Source organism: Cheilinus undulatus, linkage group 5 (genome assembly GCF_018320785.1).
Source record: "Cheilinus undulatus linkage group 5, ASM1832078v1, whole genome shotgun sequence".
Classification (NCBI taxonomy): Eukaryota; Metazoa; Chordata; class Actinopteri; order Labriformes; family Labridae; genus Cheilinus; species Cheilinus undulatus.
This window is the reverse complement of record NC_054869.1, coordinates 313,079-330,875: the sequence shown is the minus strand read 5'-3', so window position 1 is coordinate 330,875 and position 17,797 is coordinate 313,079. Positions and strand designations below refer to the sequence as shown.

The 17,797-nt window shown below is 37.8% G+C and overlaps 1 protein-coding gene across 3 annotated transcripts in view; it reads right to left on the bottom strand.

Moving 5' to 3' along the window:
* The window catches only part of rad17 (RAD17 checkpoint clamp loader component), a 71,277-nt gene that overhangs the window by 32,865 nt on the left and 20,615 nt on the right, over nucleotides 1–17,797 (bottom strand). For 2 of the 3 annotated variants that reach the window (XM_041787879.1, XM_041787877.1), the window contains 2 exons: nucleotides 16,209–16,283; nucleotides 15,151–15,283 (listed from right to left, as the gene is read on the bottom strand). In XM_041787879.1, coding sequence (XP_041643813.1) covers nucleotides 15,151–15,283; nucleotides 16,209–16,283 — 208 coding nt within the window. The remainder of the gene's footprint in view (nucleotides 1–15,150; nucleotides 15,284–16,208; nucleotides 16,284–17,797) is intronic. The other variant, XM_041787878.1, reaches the window with a different exon arrangement.

The window sequence follows — 17,797 nt, the reverse complement described above, 5'->3', positions numbered from 1 at the left end:
GAGCTATTCTTATGCTATTTTTAGTTACTGAATGCCATTTTTAGCTATTTTTATGCTATTTTCAGCAGTTCTACTGTAATTGAACTCTCAGCATCCCCATGCTGATGTTCAATTTAATCTAGTTATAATTTAAATTAAACTGACTAATAAAAAAATCTAAAGTCAGAATTTTAACTTTAACCTCTGAATCATGACCTTAATCTCTGAATCATGACATTAATCTCTGAATCATGACATTAATCTCTGAATCATGACCTTAATCTCTGAATCATGACATTAATCTCTGAATCATGACCTTAATCTCTGAATCATGACCTTAATCTCTGAATCATGACATTAATCTCTGAATCATGACCTTAATCTCTGAATCATGACATTAATCTCTGAATCATGACATTAATCTCTGAATCATGACATTAATCTCTGAATCATGACCTTAATCTCTGAATCATGACCTTAATCTCTGAATCATGACATTAATCTCTGAATCATGACCTTAATCTCTGAATCATGACCTTAATCTCTGAATCATGACATTAATCTCTGAATCATGACATTAATCTCTGAATCATGACCTTAATCTCTGAATCATGACCTTAATCTCTGAATCATGACCTTAATCTCTGCATTGTGACCTTAATCTCTGAATCATAACCTTAATCTCTGAATCATGACCTTAATCTCTGCATTGTGACCTTAATCTCTGAATCATAACCTTAATCTCTGAATCATGACATTAATCTCTGCATTGTGACCTTAATCTCTGAATCATGACCTTAATCTCTGAATCATAACATTAATCTCTGAATCATGACCTTAATCTCTGAATCATAACCTTAATCTCTGAATCATGACCTTAATCTCTGAATCATAACCTTAATCTCTGAATCATGACCTTTATCTCTGCATTGTGACCTTAATCTCTGAATCATAACATTAATCTCTGAATCATAACCTTAATCTCTGAATCATGACCTTAATCTCTGAATCATAACCTTAATCTCTGAATCATGACCTTAATCTCTGAATCATGACCTTAATCTCTGAATCATGACCTTAATCTCTGAATCATAACCTTAATCTCTGCATTGTGACCTTAATCTCTGAATCATGACCTTAATCTCTGAATCATGACCTTAATCTCTGCATTGTGACCTTAATCTCTGAATCATAACATTAATCTCTGAATCATAACCTTAATCTCTGAATCATGACCTTAATCTCTGAATCATGACCTTAATCTCTGAATCATGACCTTAATCTCTGAATCATGACTTTAATTTCTGAATCATAACCTTAATCTCTGAATCATAACCTTAATCTCTGAATCATGACCTTAATCTCTGAATCATAACCTTATTCTCTGAATCATGACCTTAATCTCTGAATCATGACCTTAATTTCTGCATTGTGACCTTAATCTCTGCATTGTGACCTTAATCTCTGAATCATGACCTTAATCTCTGCATTGTGACCTTAATCTCTGCATTGTGACCTTAATCTCTGAATCATGACCTTAATCTCTGCATTGTGACCTTAATCTCTGAATCATGACCTTAATCTCTGAATCATGACCTTAATCTCTGAATCATGACCTTAATCTGTGAATCATAACCTTAATCTCTGAATCATGACCTTAATCTCTAAATCATGACCTTAATCTCTGCATTGTGACCTTAATCTCTGAATCATAACCTTAATCTCTGAATCATGACCTTAATCTCTAAATCATGACCTTAATCTCTGAATCATGACCTTAATCTCTGAATCATGACCTTAATCTCTGCATTGTGACCTTAATCTCTGAATCATAACCTTAATCTCTGAATCATGACCTTAATCTCTAAATCATGACCTTAATCTCTGAATCATGACCTTGATCTCTGAATCATGACCTTAATCTCTGCATTGTGACCTTAATCTCTGAATCATGACCTTAATCTCTAAATCATGACCTTAATCTCTGAATCATGACCTTAATCTCTAAATCATGACCTTAATCTCTAAATCATGACCTTAATCTCTAAATCATGACCTTAATCTCTGAATCATGACCTTAATCTCTAAATCATGACCTTAATCTCTGAATCATGACCTTAATCTCTGAATCATGACCTTAATCTCTAAATCATGACCTTAATCTCTAAATCATGACCTTAATCTCTAAATCATGACCTTAATCTCTGAATCATGACCTTGATCTCTGAATCATGACCTTAATCTCTGCATTGTGACCTTAATCTCTGAATCATGACCTTAATCTCTGAATCATGACCTTAATCTCTGAATCATAACCTTAATCTCTGAATCATGACCTTTATCTCTGCATTGTGACCTTAATCTCTGAATCATAACATTAATCTCTGAATCATAACCTTAATCTCTGAATCATGACCTTAATCTCTGAATCATAACCTTAATCTCTGAATCATGACCTTAATCTCTGAATCATGACCTTAATCTCTGAATCATGACCTTAATCTCTGAATCATAACCTTAATCTCTGCATTGTGACCTTAATCTCTGAATCATGACCTTAATCTCTGAATCATGACCTTAATCTCTGCATTGTGACCTTAATCTCTGAATCATAACATTAATCTCTGAATCATAACCTTAATCTCTGAATCATGACCTTAATCTCTGAATCATGACCTTAATCTCTGAATCATGACCTTAATCTCTGAATCATAACCTTAATCTCTGAATCATGACCTTAATCTCTGAATCATAACCTTAATCTCTGAATCATGACCTTAATCTCTGAATCATGACCTTAATTTCTGCATTGTGACCTTAATCTCTGCATTGTGACCTTAATCTCTGAATCATGACCTTAATCTCTGCATTGTGACCTTAATCTCTGAATCATGACCTTAATCTCTGCATTGTGACCTTAATCTCTGCATTGTGACCTTAATCTCTGAATCATGACCTTAATCTCTGCATTGTGACCTTAATCTCTGAATCATGACCTTAATCTCTGCATTGTGACCTTAATCTCTGCATTGTGACCTTAATCTCTGAATCATGACCTTAATCTCTGCATTGTGACCTTAATCTCTGCATTGTGACCTTAATCTCTGAATCATGACCTTAATCTCTGCATTGTGACCTTAATCTCTGAATCATGACCTTAATCTCTGAATCATGACCTTAATCTCTGAATCATGACCTTAATCTGTGAATCATAACCTTAATCTCTGAATCATGACCTTAATCTCTAAATCATGACCTTAATCTCTGAATCATGACCTTAATCTCTGAATCATGACCTTAATCTCTGCATTGTGACCTTAATCTCTAAATCATGACCTTAATCTCTGAATCATGACCTTGATCTCTGAATCATGACCTTAATCTCTTAATCATGACCTTAATCTCTAAATCATGACCTTAATCTCTGAATCATGACCTTAATCTCTGAATCATGACCTTAATCTCTAAATCATGACCTTAATCTCTGAATCATAACCTTAATCTCTGAATCATGACCTTAATCTCTAAATCATGACCTTAATCTCTGAATCATGACCTTAATCTCTGAATCATGACCTTAATCTCTGCATTGTGACCTTAATCTCTGAATCATAACCTTAATCTCTGAATCATGACCTTAATCTCTAAATCATGACCTTAATCTCTGAATCATGACCTTGATCTCTGAATCATGACCTTAATCTCTGCATTGTGACCTTAATCTCTGAATCATGACCTTAATCTCTAAATCATGACCTTAATCTCTGAATCATGACCTTAATCTCTAAATCATGACCTTAATCTCTAAATCATGACCTTAATCTCTAAATCATGACCTTAATCTCTGAATCATGACCTTAATCTCTAAATCATGACCTTAATCTCTGAATCATGACCTTAATCTCTGAATCATGACCTTAATCTCTAAATCATGACCTTAATCTCTAAATCATGACCTTAATCTCTAAATCATGACCTTAATCTCTAAATCATGACCTTAATCTCTGAATCATGACCTTGATCTCTGAATCATGACCTTAATCTCTGCATTGTGACCTTAATCTCTGAATCATGACCTTAATCTCTGAATCATGACCTTAATCTCTGAATCATAACCTTAATCTCTGAATCATGACCTAAATCTCTGAATCATGACCTTAATCTCTGAATCGTGACCTTAATCTCTGCATTGTGACCTCAATCTCTGAATCATGACCTTAATCTCTGAATCATGACCTTAATCTCTGAATCATGACCTTAATCTCTGCATTGTGACCTCAATCTCTGAATCATGACCTTAATCTCTGAATCATGACCTTTATCTCTGCATTGTGACCTTAATCTCTGAATCATGACCTTAATCTCTGCATTGTGACCTTAATCTCTGAATCATAACCTTAATCTCTGAATCATGACCTTAATCTCTAAATCATGACCTTAATCTCTGAATCATGACCTTAATCTCTGAATCATGACCTTAATCTCTGCATTGTGACCTTAATCTCTGAATCATAACCTTAATCTCTGAATCATGACCTTAATCTCTGCATTGTGACCTTAATCTCTGAATCATAACCTTAATCTCTGAATCATGACATTAATCTCTGCATTGTGACCTTAATCTCTGAATCATGACCTTAATCTCTGAATCATAACATTAATCTCTGAATCATGACCTTAATCTCTGAATCATAACCTTAATCTCTGAATCATGACCTTAATCTCTGAATCATAACCTTAATCTCTGAATCATGACCTTTATCTCTGCATTGTGACCTTAATCTCTGAATCATAACATTAATCTCTGAATCATAACCTTAATCTCTGAATCATGACCTTAATCTCTGAATCATAACCTTAATCTCTGAATCATAACATTAATCTCTGAATCATAACATTAATCTCTGAATCATGACCTTAATCTCTGAATCATAACCTTAATCTCTGAATCATGACCTTTATCTCTGCATTGTGACCTTAATCTCTGAATCATAACATAAATCTCTGAATCATAACCTTAATCTCTGAATCATGACCTTAATCTCTGAATCATAACCTTAATCTCTGAATCATGACCTTAATCTCTGAATCATGACCTTAATCTCTGAATCATGACCTTAATCTCTGAATCATAACCTTAATCTCTGCATTGTGACCTTAATCTCTGAATCATGACCTTAATCTCTGAATCATGACCTTAATCTCTGCATTGTGACCTTAATCTCTGAATCATAACATTAATCTCTGAATCATAACCTTAATCTCTGAATCATGACCTTAATCTCTGAATCATGACCTTAATCTCTGAATCATGACCTTAATCTCTGAATCATGACTTTAATTTCTGAATCATAACCTTAATCTCTGAATCATAACCTTAATCTCTGAATCATGACCTTAATCTCTGAATCATAACCTTAATCTCTGAATCATGACCTTAATCTCTGAATCATGACCTTAATTTCTGCATTGTGACCTTAATCTCTGCATTGTGACCTTAATCTCTGAATCATGACCTTAATCTCTGCATTGTGACCTTAATCTCTGCATTGTGACCTTAATCTCTGAATCATGACCTTAATCTCTGCATTGTGACCTTAATCTCTGAATCATGACCTTAATCTCTGAATCATGACCTTAATCTCTGAATCATGACCTTAATCTGTGAATCATAACCTTAATCTCTGAATCATGACCTTAATCTCTAAATCATGACCTTAATCTCTGCATTGTGACCTTAATCTCTGAATCATAACCTTAATCTCTGAATCATGACCTTAATCTCTAAATCATGACCTTAATCTCTGAATCATGACCTTAATCTCTGAATCATGACCTTAATCTCTGCATTGTGACCTTAATCTCTGAATCATAACCTTAATCTCTGAATCATGACCTTAATCTCTAAATCATGACCTTAATCTCTGAATCATGACCTTGATCTCTGAATCATGACCTTAATCTCTGCATTGTGACCTTAATCTCTGAATCATGACCTTAATCTCTAAATCATGACCTTAATCTCTGAATCATGACCTTAATCTCTAAATCATGACCTTAATCTCTAAATCATGACCTTAATCTCTAAATCATGACCTTAATCTCTGAATCATGACCTTAATCTCTAAATCATGACCTTAATCTCTGAATCATGACCTTAATCTCTGAATCATGACCTTAATCTCTAAATCATGACCTTAATCTCTAAATCATGACCTTAATCTCTGAATCATGACCTTAATCTCTGAATCATGACCTTAATCTCTGAATCATGACCTTGATCTCTGAATCATGACCTTAATCTCTGCATTGTGACCTTAATCTCTGAATCATGACCTTAATCTCTGAATCATGACCTTAATCTCTGAATCATAACCTTAATCTCTGAATCATGACCTTAATCTCTGCATTGTGACCTTAATCTATGAATCATAACATTAATCTCTGAATCATAACCTTAATCTCTGAATCATGACCTTAATCTCTGAATCATAACCTTAATCTCTGAATCATGACCTTAATCTCTGAATCATGACCTTAATCTCTGAATCATGACCTTAATCTCTGAATCATAACCTTAATCTCTGCATTGTGACCTTAATCTCTGAATCATAACATTAATCTCTGAATCATAACCTTAATCTCTGAATCATGACCTTAATCTCTGAATCATGACCTTAATCTCTGAATCATGACCTTAATCTCTGAATCATGACCTTAATCTCTGAATCATGACTTTAATTTCTGAATCATAACCTTAATCTCTGAATCATAACCTTAATCTCTGAATCATGACCTTAATCTCTGAATCATAACCTTAATCTCTGAATCATGACCTTAATCTCTGAATCATGACCTTAATTTCTGCATTGTGACCTTAATCTCTGCATTGTGACCTTAATCTCTGAATCATGACCTTAATCTCTGAATCATGACCTTAATCTCTGAATCATGACCTTAATCTCTGAATCATGACCTTAATCTCTGCATTGTGACCTTAATCTCTGAATCATGACCTTAATCTCTGAATCATGACCTTAATCTCTGAATCATGACCTTAATCTGTGAATCATAACCTTAATCTCTGAATCATGACCTTAATCTCTAAATCATGACCTTAATCTCTGCATTGTGACCTTAATCTCTGAATCATAACCTTAATCTCTGAATCATGACCTTAATCTCTAAATCATGACCTTAATCTCTGAATCATGACCTTAATCTCTGAATCATGACCTTAATCTCTGCATTGTGACCTTAATCTCTGAATCATAACCTTAATCTCTGAATCATGACCTTAATCTCTAAATCATGACCTTAATCTCTGAATCATGACCTTGATCTCTGAATCATGACCTTAATCTCTGCATTGTGACCTTAATCTCTGAATCATGACCTTAATCTCTGAATCATGACCTTAATCTCTAAATCATGACCTTAATCTCTAAATCATGACCTTAATCTCTGAATCATGACCTTAATCTCTAAATCATGACCTTAATCTCTAAATCATGACCTTAATCTCTAAATCATGACCTTAATCTCTGAATCATGACCTTAATCTCTGAATCATGACCTTAATCTCTGAATCATGACCTTAATCTCTGAATCATGACCTTAATCTCTAAATCATGACCTTAATCTCTAAATCATGACCTTAATCTCTAAATCATGACCTTAATCTCTAAATCATGACCTTAATCTCTGAATCATGACCTTGATCTCTGAATCATGACCTTAATCTCTGCATTGTGACCTTAATCTCTAAATCATGACCTTAATCTCTGAATCATGACCTTAATCTCTGAATCATGACCTTAATCTCTGAATCATGACCTTAATCTCTGAATCATAACCTTAATCTCTGAATCATGACCTAAATCTCTGAATCATGACCTTAATCTCTGAATCATGACCTTAATCTCTGAATCATGACCTTAATCTCTGAATCATGACCTTAATCTCTGAATCATGACCTTAATCTCTGAATCATGACCTTAATCTCTGCATTGTGACCTCAATCTCTGAATCATGACCTTAATCTCTGAATCATGACCTTTATCTCTGCATTGTGACCTTAATCTCTGAATCATGACCTTAATCTCTGCATTGTGACCTTAATCTCTGAATCATAACCTTAATCTCTGAATCATGACCTTAATCTCTAAATCATGACCTTAATCTCTGAATCATGACCTTGATCTCTGAATCATGACCTTAATCTCTGCATTGTGACCTTAATCTCTGAATCATGACCTTAATCTCTAAATCATGACCTTAATCTCTGAATCATGACCTTAATCTCTAAATCATGACCTTAATCTCTGAATCATGACCTTAATCTCTAAATCATGACCTTAATCTCTAAATCATGACCTTAATCTCTGAATCATGACCTTAATCTCTAAATCATGACCTTAATCTCTAAATCATGACCTTAATCTCTGAATCATGACCTTAATCTCTAAATCATGACCTTAATCTCTGAATCATGACCTTAATCTCTGAATCATGACCTTAATCTCTAAATCATGACCTTAATCTCTAAATCATGACCTTAATCTCTGAATCATGACCTTAATCTCTGAATCATGACCTTGATCTCTGAATCATGACCTTAATCTCTGCATTGTGACCTTAATCTCTGAATCATGACCTTAATCTCTAAATCATGACCTTAATCTCTGCATTGTGACCTTAATCTCTGCATTGTGACCTCAATCTCTGAATCATGACCTTAATCTCTGAATCATAACCTTAATCTCTGAATCATGACCTTAATCTCTGAATCATAACCTTAATCTCTGAATCATGACCTAAATCTCTGAATCATGACCTTAATCTCTGAATCATGACCTTAATCTCTGAATCGTGACCTTAATCTCTGCATTGTGACCTCAATCTCTGAATCATGACCTTAATCTCTGAATCATAACCTTAATCTCTGAATCATGACCTTAATCTCTGAATCATGACCTTAATCTCTGAATCATGACCTAAATCTCTGAATCATGACCTTAATCTCTGAATCATGACCTTAATCTCTGAATCGTGACCTTAATCTCTGCATTGTGACCTCAATCTCTGAATCATGACCTTAATCTCTGAATCATGACCTTAATCTCTGAATCATGACCTTAATCTCTGCATTGTGACCTCAATCTCTGAATCATGACCTTAATCTCTGAATCATGACCTTTATCTCTGCATTGTGACCTTAATCTCTGAATCATGACCTTAATCTCTGAATCGTGACCTTAATCTCTGCATTGTGACCTTAATCTCTGAATCGTGACCTTTATCTCTGCATTGTGACCTCAATCTATGAATCATGACCTTAATCTCTGAATCATAACCTTAATCTCTGAATCATGACCTTAATCTCTGAATCATAACCTTAATCTCTGAATCATGACCTAAATCTCTGAATCATGACCTTAATCTCTGAATCATGACCTTAATCTCTGAATCGTGACCTTAATCTCTGCATTGTGACCTCAATCTCTGAATCATGACCTTAATCTCTGAATCATGACCTTAATCTCTGAATCATGACCTTAATCTCTGCATTGTGACCTCAATCTCTGAATCATGACCTTAATCTCTGAATCATGACCTTTATCTCTGCATTGTGACCTTAATCTCTGAATCATGACCTTAATCTCTGAATCGTGACCTTAATCTCTGCATTGTGACCTTAATCTCTGAATCGTGACCTTTATCTCTGCATTGTGACCTCAATCTCTGAATCATGACCTTAATCTCTGCATTGTGACCTTAATCTCTGAATCGTGACCTTAATCACTGCATTGTGACCTTAGTCTCTGCATTGTGACCTTAGTCTCTGCATTGTGACCTTAGTCTCTGCATTGTTACCTTAATCTCTGAATCGTGACCTTAATCTCTGCATTGTGACCTTAGTCTCTGCATTGTGACCTTAGTCTCTGCATTGTGACCTTAGTCTCTGCATTGTTACCTTAATCTCTGAATCGTGACCTTAATCTCTGCATTGTGACCTTAATCTCTGCATTGTGACCTTAATCTCTGAATCATGACCTTAATCTCTGAATCATGACCTTAATCTCTGAATCGTGACCTTAATCTCTGAATCATGACCTTAATCTCTGAATCATGACCTTAATCTCTGAATCATAACCTTAATCTCTGCATTGTGACCTCAATCTCTGAATCATGACCTTAATCTCTGAATTGTGACCTTAATCTCTGAATTGTGACCTTAATCTCTGCATTATGACCTTAATCTCTGCATTGTGACCTTAATCTCTGAATTGTGACCTTAATTCTGAATCATGACCTTAATCTCTGCATTGTGACCTTAATCTCTGAATGGTGACCTTAATCTCTGCATTGTGACCTTAATCTCTGCATTGTGACCTTAATCTCTGAATCATGGCCTTAATCTCTGAATTGTGACCTTAATCTCTGCATTGTGACCTTAATCTCTGAATCATGGCCTTAATCTCTGAATTGTGACCTTAATCTCTGCATTGTGACCCTAATCTCTGAATCATGACCTTAATTCTGAATCATGACCTTAATCTCTGCATTGTGACCTCAATCTCTGAATCATGACCTTAATCTCTGAATCATGACCTTAATTCTGAATCATGACCATAATCTCTGCATTGTGACCTTAATCTCTGAATCATGACCTTAATCTCTGAATCATGACCTTAATCTCTGAATCATGACCTAAATCTCTGAATCATAACCTTAATCTCTGAATCATGACCTTAATCTCTGAATCATGACCTTAATCTCTGAATTGTGACCTTAATCTCTGAATCATGACCTTAATCTCTGAATCATGACCTTAATCTCTGAATCATGACCTTAATCTCTGAATTGTGACCTTAATCTCTGAATCATGACCTTAATCTCTGAATTGTGACCTTAATCTCTGAATCATGACCTTAATCTCTGCATTGTGACCTTAATCTCTGAATCATGACCTTAATCTCTGAATTGTGACCTTAATCTCTGAATCATGACCTTAATCTCTGCATTGTGACCTTAATCTCTGAATCATGACCTTAATCTCTGAATCATGACCTAAATCTCTGAATCATGACCTTAATCTCTGCATTGTGACCTTAATCTCTGCATTGTGACCTTAATCTCTGAATCATGACCTTAATCTCTGAATCATGACCTTAATCTCTGAATCATGACCTTAATCTCTGCATTGTGACCTTAATCTCTGAATCATGACCTTAATCTCTGAATCATGACCTTAATCTCTGAATCATGACCTTAATCTCTGAATCATGACCTTAATCTCTGAATCATGACCTTAATCTCTGAATCATGACCTTAATCTCTGCATTGTGACCTTAATCTCTGAATCATGACCTTAATCTCTGAATCATGACCTTAATCTCTGCATTGTGACCTTAATCTCTGAATCATGACCTTAATCTCTGAATCATGACCTTAATCTCTGCATTGTGACCTTAATCTCTGAATCATGACCTTAATCTCTGCATTGTGACCTTAATCTCTGAATCATGACCTTAATCTCTGCATTGTGACCTTAATCTCTGAATCATGACCTTAATCTCTGAATCATGACCTTAATCTCTGCATTGTGACCTTAATCTCTGAATCATGACCTTAATCTCTGAATCATGACCTTAATCTCTGCATTGTGACCTTAATCTCTGAATCATGACCTTAATCTCTGAATCATGACCTTAATCTCTTAATCATAGCCTTAATCTCTGAATCATGACCTTAATCTCTGAATCATGACCTTAATCTCTGAATCATGACCTTAATCTCTGAATCATGACCTTAATCTCTGAATCATGACCTTAATCTCTGAATCATGACCTTAATCTCTGCATTGTGACCTTAATCTCTGAATCATGACCTTAATCTCTGAATCATGACCTTAATCTCTGAATCATGACCTTAATCTCTGCATTGTGACCTCAATCTCTGAATCATGACCTTAATCTCTGAATCATGACCTTTATCTCTGCATTGTGACCTTAATCTCTGAATCATGACCTTAATCTCTGAATCGTGACCTTAATCTCTGCATTGTGACCTTAATCTCTGAATCGTGACCTTAATCTCTGCATTGTGACCTTAATCTCTGAATCATGACCTTAATCTCTGAATCATAACCTTAATCTCTGAATCATGACCTTAATCTCTGAATCATGACCTTAATCTCTGAATCATGACCTAAATCTCTGAATCATGACCTTAATCTCTGAATCATGACCTTAATCTCTGAATCGTGACCTTAATCTCTGCATTGTGACCTCAATCTCTGAATCATGACCTTAATCTCTGAATCATGACCTTAATCTCTGAATCATGACCTTAATCTCTGCATTGTGACCTCAATCTCTGAATCATGACCTTAATCTCTGAATCATGACCTTTATCTCTGCATTGTGACCTTAATCTCTGAATCATGACCTTAATCTCTGAATCGTGACCTTAATCTCTGCATTGTGACCTCAATCTCTGAATCATGACCTTAATCTCTGCATTGTGACCTTAATCTCTGAATCGTGACCTTAATCACTGCATTGTGACCTTAGTCTCTGCATTGTTACCTTAATCTCTGAATCGTGACCTTAATCACTGCATTGTGACCTTAGTCTCTGCATTGTTACCTTAATCTCTGAATCGTGACCTTAATCTCTGCATTGTGACCTTAGTCTCTGCATTGTTACCTTAATCTCTGAATCGTGACCTTAATCTCTGCATTGTGACCTTAATCTCTGCATTGTGACCTTAATCTCTGAATCATGACCTTAATCTCTGAATCATGACCTTAATCTCTGAATCGTGACCTTAATCTCTGAATCATGACCTTAATCTCTGAATCATGACCTTAATCTCTGAATCATAACCTTAATCTCTGCATTGTGACCTCAATCTCTGAATCATGACCTTAATCTCTGAATTGTGACCTTAATCTCTGAATTGTGACCTTAATCTCTGCATTGTGACCTTAATCTCTGCATTGTGACCTTAATCTCTGAATTGTGACCTTAATCTCTGAATTGTGACCTTAATCACTGCATTGTGACCTTAATCTCTGAATTGTGACCTTAATCTCTGAATTGTGACCTTAATCTCTGCATTGTGACCTTAATCTCTGAATCATGGCCTTAATCTCTGAATTGTGACCTTAATCTCTGCATTGTGACCTTAATCTCTGAATCATGGCCTTAATCTCTGCATTGTGACCTTAATCTCTGAATCATGGCCTTAATCTCTGCATTGTGACCCTAATCTCTGAATCATGACCTTAATTCTGAATCATGACCTTAATCTCTGCATTGTGACCTCAATCTCTGAATCATGACCTTAATCTCTGAATCATGACCTTAATTCTGAATCATGACCTTAATCTCTGCATTGTGACCTTAATCTCTGAATCATGACCTTAATCTCTGAATCATGACCTTAATCTCTGAATTGTGACCTTAATCTCTGAATCATGACCTAAATCTCTGAATCATAACCTTAATCTCTGAATCATGACCTTAATCTCTGAATCATGACCTTAATCTCTGAATTGTGACCTTAATCTCTGAATCATGACCTTAATCTCTGAATCATGACCTTAATCTCTGAATCATGACCTTAATCTCTGAATTGTGACCTTAATCTCTGAATCATGACCTTAATCTCTGAATTGTGACCTTAATCTCTGAATCATGACCTTAATCTCTGCATTGTGACCTTAATCTCTGAATCATGACCTTAATCTCTGAATTGTGACCTTAATCTCTGAATCATGACCTTAATCTCTGCATTGTGACCTTAATCTCTGAATCATGACCTTAATCTCTGAATCATGACCTAAATCTCTGAATCATGACCTTAATCTCTGCATTGTGACCTTAATCTCTGCATTGTGACCTTAATCTCTGAATCATGACCTTAATCTCTGAATCATGACCTTAATCTCTGAATCATGACCTTAATCTCTGCATTGTGACCTTAATCTCTGAATCATGACCTTAATCTCTGAATCATGACCTTAATCTCTGAATCATGACCTTAATCTCTGCATTGTGACCTTAATCTCTGAATCATGACCTTAATCTCTGAATCATGACCTTAATCTCTGCATTGTGACCTTAATCTCTGAATCATGACCTTAATCTCTGAATCATGACCTTAATCTCTGAATCATGACCTTAATCTCTGAATTGTGACCTTAATCTCTGAATTGTGACCTTAATCTCTGAATCATGACCTTAATCTCTGCATTGTGACCTTAATCTCTGCATTGTGACCTTAATCTCTGAATCATGACCTTAATCTCTGAATCATGACCTTAATCTCTGAGTCATAACCTCAATCTCTGAATCATGACCTTAATCTCTGAATCATGACCTTAATCTCTGAATCATGACCTTAATCTCTGCATTGTGACCTCAATCTCTGAATCATGACCTTAATCTCTGAATCATGACCTTAATCTCTGCATTGTGACCTTAATCTCTGAATCATGACCTTAATCTCTGCATTGTGACCTTAATCTCTGAATCATGACCTTAATCTCTGCATTGTGACCTTAATCTCTGAATCATGACCTTAATCTCTGAATCATGACCTTAATCTCTGCATTGTGACCTTAATCTCTGAATCATGACCTTAATCTCTGAATCATGACCTTAATCTCTGCATTGTGACCTTAATCTCTGAATCATGACCTTAATCTCTGAATCATGACCTTAATCTCTTAATCATAGCCTTAATCTCTGAATTGTGACCTTAATCTCTGAATTGTGACCTTAATCACTGAATCATGACCTTAATCTCTGCATTGTGACCTTAATCTCTGCATTGTGACCTTAATCTCTGAATCATGACCTTAATCTCTGAATCATGACCTTAATCTCTGAGTCATAACCTCAATCTCTGAATCATGACCTTAATCTCTGAATCATGACCTTAATTCTGAATCATAACCTTAATCTCTGAATCATGACCTTAATCTCTGAATTACAACCCTGATCTCAGAACTGGGACATAATCTTGGATCTCACACCCCTGGATTTTCAGTCACCCTTTACGTTTCTGTTGGTTCAGGTCAAAGGTCAGGGCGTTCTCCTAAACTCATACAGTGACAGTGAAAGTTGGTTAAAGGTCACATGACACCACCGTCCTCACCGTGCTGACCGTATGGCTCCATGGAGGTGGGGTTGGTCCACTCCTGAACACGCAGACCCATCTCCTCAGACAGGACACGGACTGTGGCCGTCTTCCCACAGCCGGAGGGTCCCGTCAGCAGCAGGACGCCCCGCTGTGGACGAGAACAGAAGGCTGGGCTCAGATGAATGAAGAGTCGTCAAAGACCTCCATGACAGAAACGTTCACACAGCTACAGACAGGTAGAAACTTACCTGAGTCAGAGGATGAAGCAGAAAGCTTACCTGGCCCCAGGACGGTCACACATCAGAACACTGACCTCCCATTTCCACAGACGGCGACCGCGCTGCGAACCGCCAGCGAATCGTACATCGCTCACACATCGCTCCCTCTCTAGTCCGTCAGAGCATTTCCACAGTCGCCGCTCCAGACCGGCAGAGGCGCGTGCCGGGACCGACGCTGCGCTCCGCTTCGTTCGAGATACGCCACAGGTCTACTTTCAGCGCTGGCCGCTGCCAAACCGCGTCAATACCCGTGGATCAGAAAGCTCCAGAAGAGGAAGTCACAAGTGTAGAACATCCGGTTCTTTCAAAATAAAGCACAACGCACGGACTCCTGATCGTAAATCTTCACTATATCAACATTACATCTCATCCTGCAGCGAGAGCAAAGGGTCACCGAGAGGTCAGAGAGCCACAAAGCTACAACAGCGCCGTTGATGAGGAAAAGTGAACTTTTGAGGAGACTTAGCCAAAGAATGTTACATAAAACCACAGATCCTTCAGCAAACTTTAACCTTTGAACTTCCTATATATCAATATCATGGACTTAGACCGGAGAGGACGAGAAATTAATCCTAAAAAGTAAAACAGTCCGCTGTCGATGTACTATTCCTGTGTGAACTCGCAGTTTTCCCGTGATCTCTGCTGGCTGATCAGGACTGCGCGCCGCGGTGCAGCACTCTGAACTCACTTCCAGGAGGATGGATCAAACCCGCGGCGTTTGGTGTGCGGCGCAGTCGTCCTATGTGGAAATTTTGGGAGACACAGTAAAAACAACAAAGGTGAGACTCCAGGTACCTGTGAGGAGTGAGTGTGAGCTCTCATCCAACTCTCCACCTCTTCAATCTTCTTCCTGTGCACGGCCAGCTCAGCCTGCAGACCAACAGAGTGTAAACGACAGGAGAACCAGGATTAGGGGATGATTCTGCAGCTCTGCTGGAGTCTCAGAGGACAAAACCAGAACGACAGCAAGGCAGCGTTTCAACAACGATCAGGAGGATATGTGTGATGATTTAAACCCTGAAACTACCCAGAATGGGCCCTAAGACCTCTGTGATCATGGCTGTGGGATCACACCGGTCTAGGGCCCTGTTTCAGATCGTCTATAGGAGAGGGAGGTCAGCGGGGTGCAGGAGTCTCTCTGTCCTGTTGAGTGTAATGGATGCCTTCCACCAACAGGGGGCTCTCAGTCAGAACAACAACCGATGGTAGCAAACAGAGCTCAGCAGTGAGGGACCAGAGAAACTCCCGCTCAGTGTCTCCATAGCTGATCTGATCATTAGCATCCAAGCTAGGTTGACCACGAGCTACCTGAGCATGAAACCACGATCTACACTCCTGTAGATCAGGGGTCCTCAACCGCTTCAGCCCCGGGACCCCCAGAATAAAGGTGCCAGAGACGGGGACCCCAAAATAAAGATGTCAGAGACCAGGGACAACCCAAATAAAGGTGTCAGAGACCAGGGACCACCAAGATAAAGGTGTCAGAGACCAGGGACCCCAAAATAAAGGTGTCAGAGATCAGGGACCCCCAAAATAAAGGTGTCAGAGACCGAGGACCCCAAAATAAAGGTGTCAGAGACCAGGGACCCCCAAAATAAAGGTGTCAGAGACCAGGGACCCACAAAAAAAAGGTGTCGGAGACCAGGGACCCCCCAAGATAAAGGTGCCAGAGACCGAGGACCCCCAAAATAAAGGTGTCAGAGACCAGGGACCACCCAAATAAAGGTGTCAGAGAACAGGGACCCCCAGAATAAAGGTGCCAGAGACGGGGACCCCAAAATAAAGGTGTCAGAGATCAGGGACCCACAAAAAAAAGGTGTCAGATACCAGGGACCACCGAATAAAAGGTGCCAGAGACCAGGGACCCCCAAAATAAAGTTGTCAGAGACCAGGGACCCCCCAAAATAAAGGTGTCAGAGACCAGGGACCCCCCAAGATAAAGGTGCCAGAGACCGAGGACCCCCAAAATAAAGGTGTCAGAGACCAGGGACCACCCAAATAAAGGTGTCAGAGAACAGGGACCCCCAAAATAAAGGTGTCAGAGACCAGGGACCACCCAAATAAAGGTGTCAGAGACCAGGGACCCCAGAAATAAAGGTGTCAGAGACCAGGGACCCACAAAAAAAAGGTGTCAGAGACCAGGGACCACCCAAATAAAGGTGTCAGAGACCAGGGACCACCAAGATAAAGGTGTCAGAGACCAGGGACCACCCAAATAAAGGTGTCAGAGACCAGGGACCCACAAAAAAAAGGTGTCAGAGACCAGGGACCCCCAGAAAAAAGGTGCCAGAGATGGGGACCCCAAAATAAAGGTGTCAGAGACCAGGGACCCACAAAAAAAAGGTGTCAGAGACCAGGGACCACCCAAATAAAGGTGTCAGAGA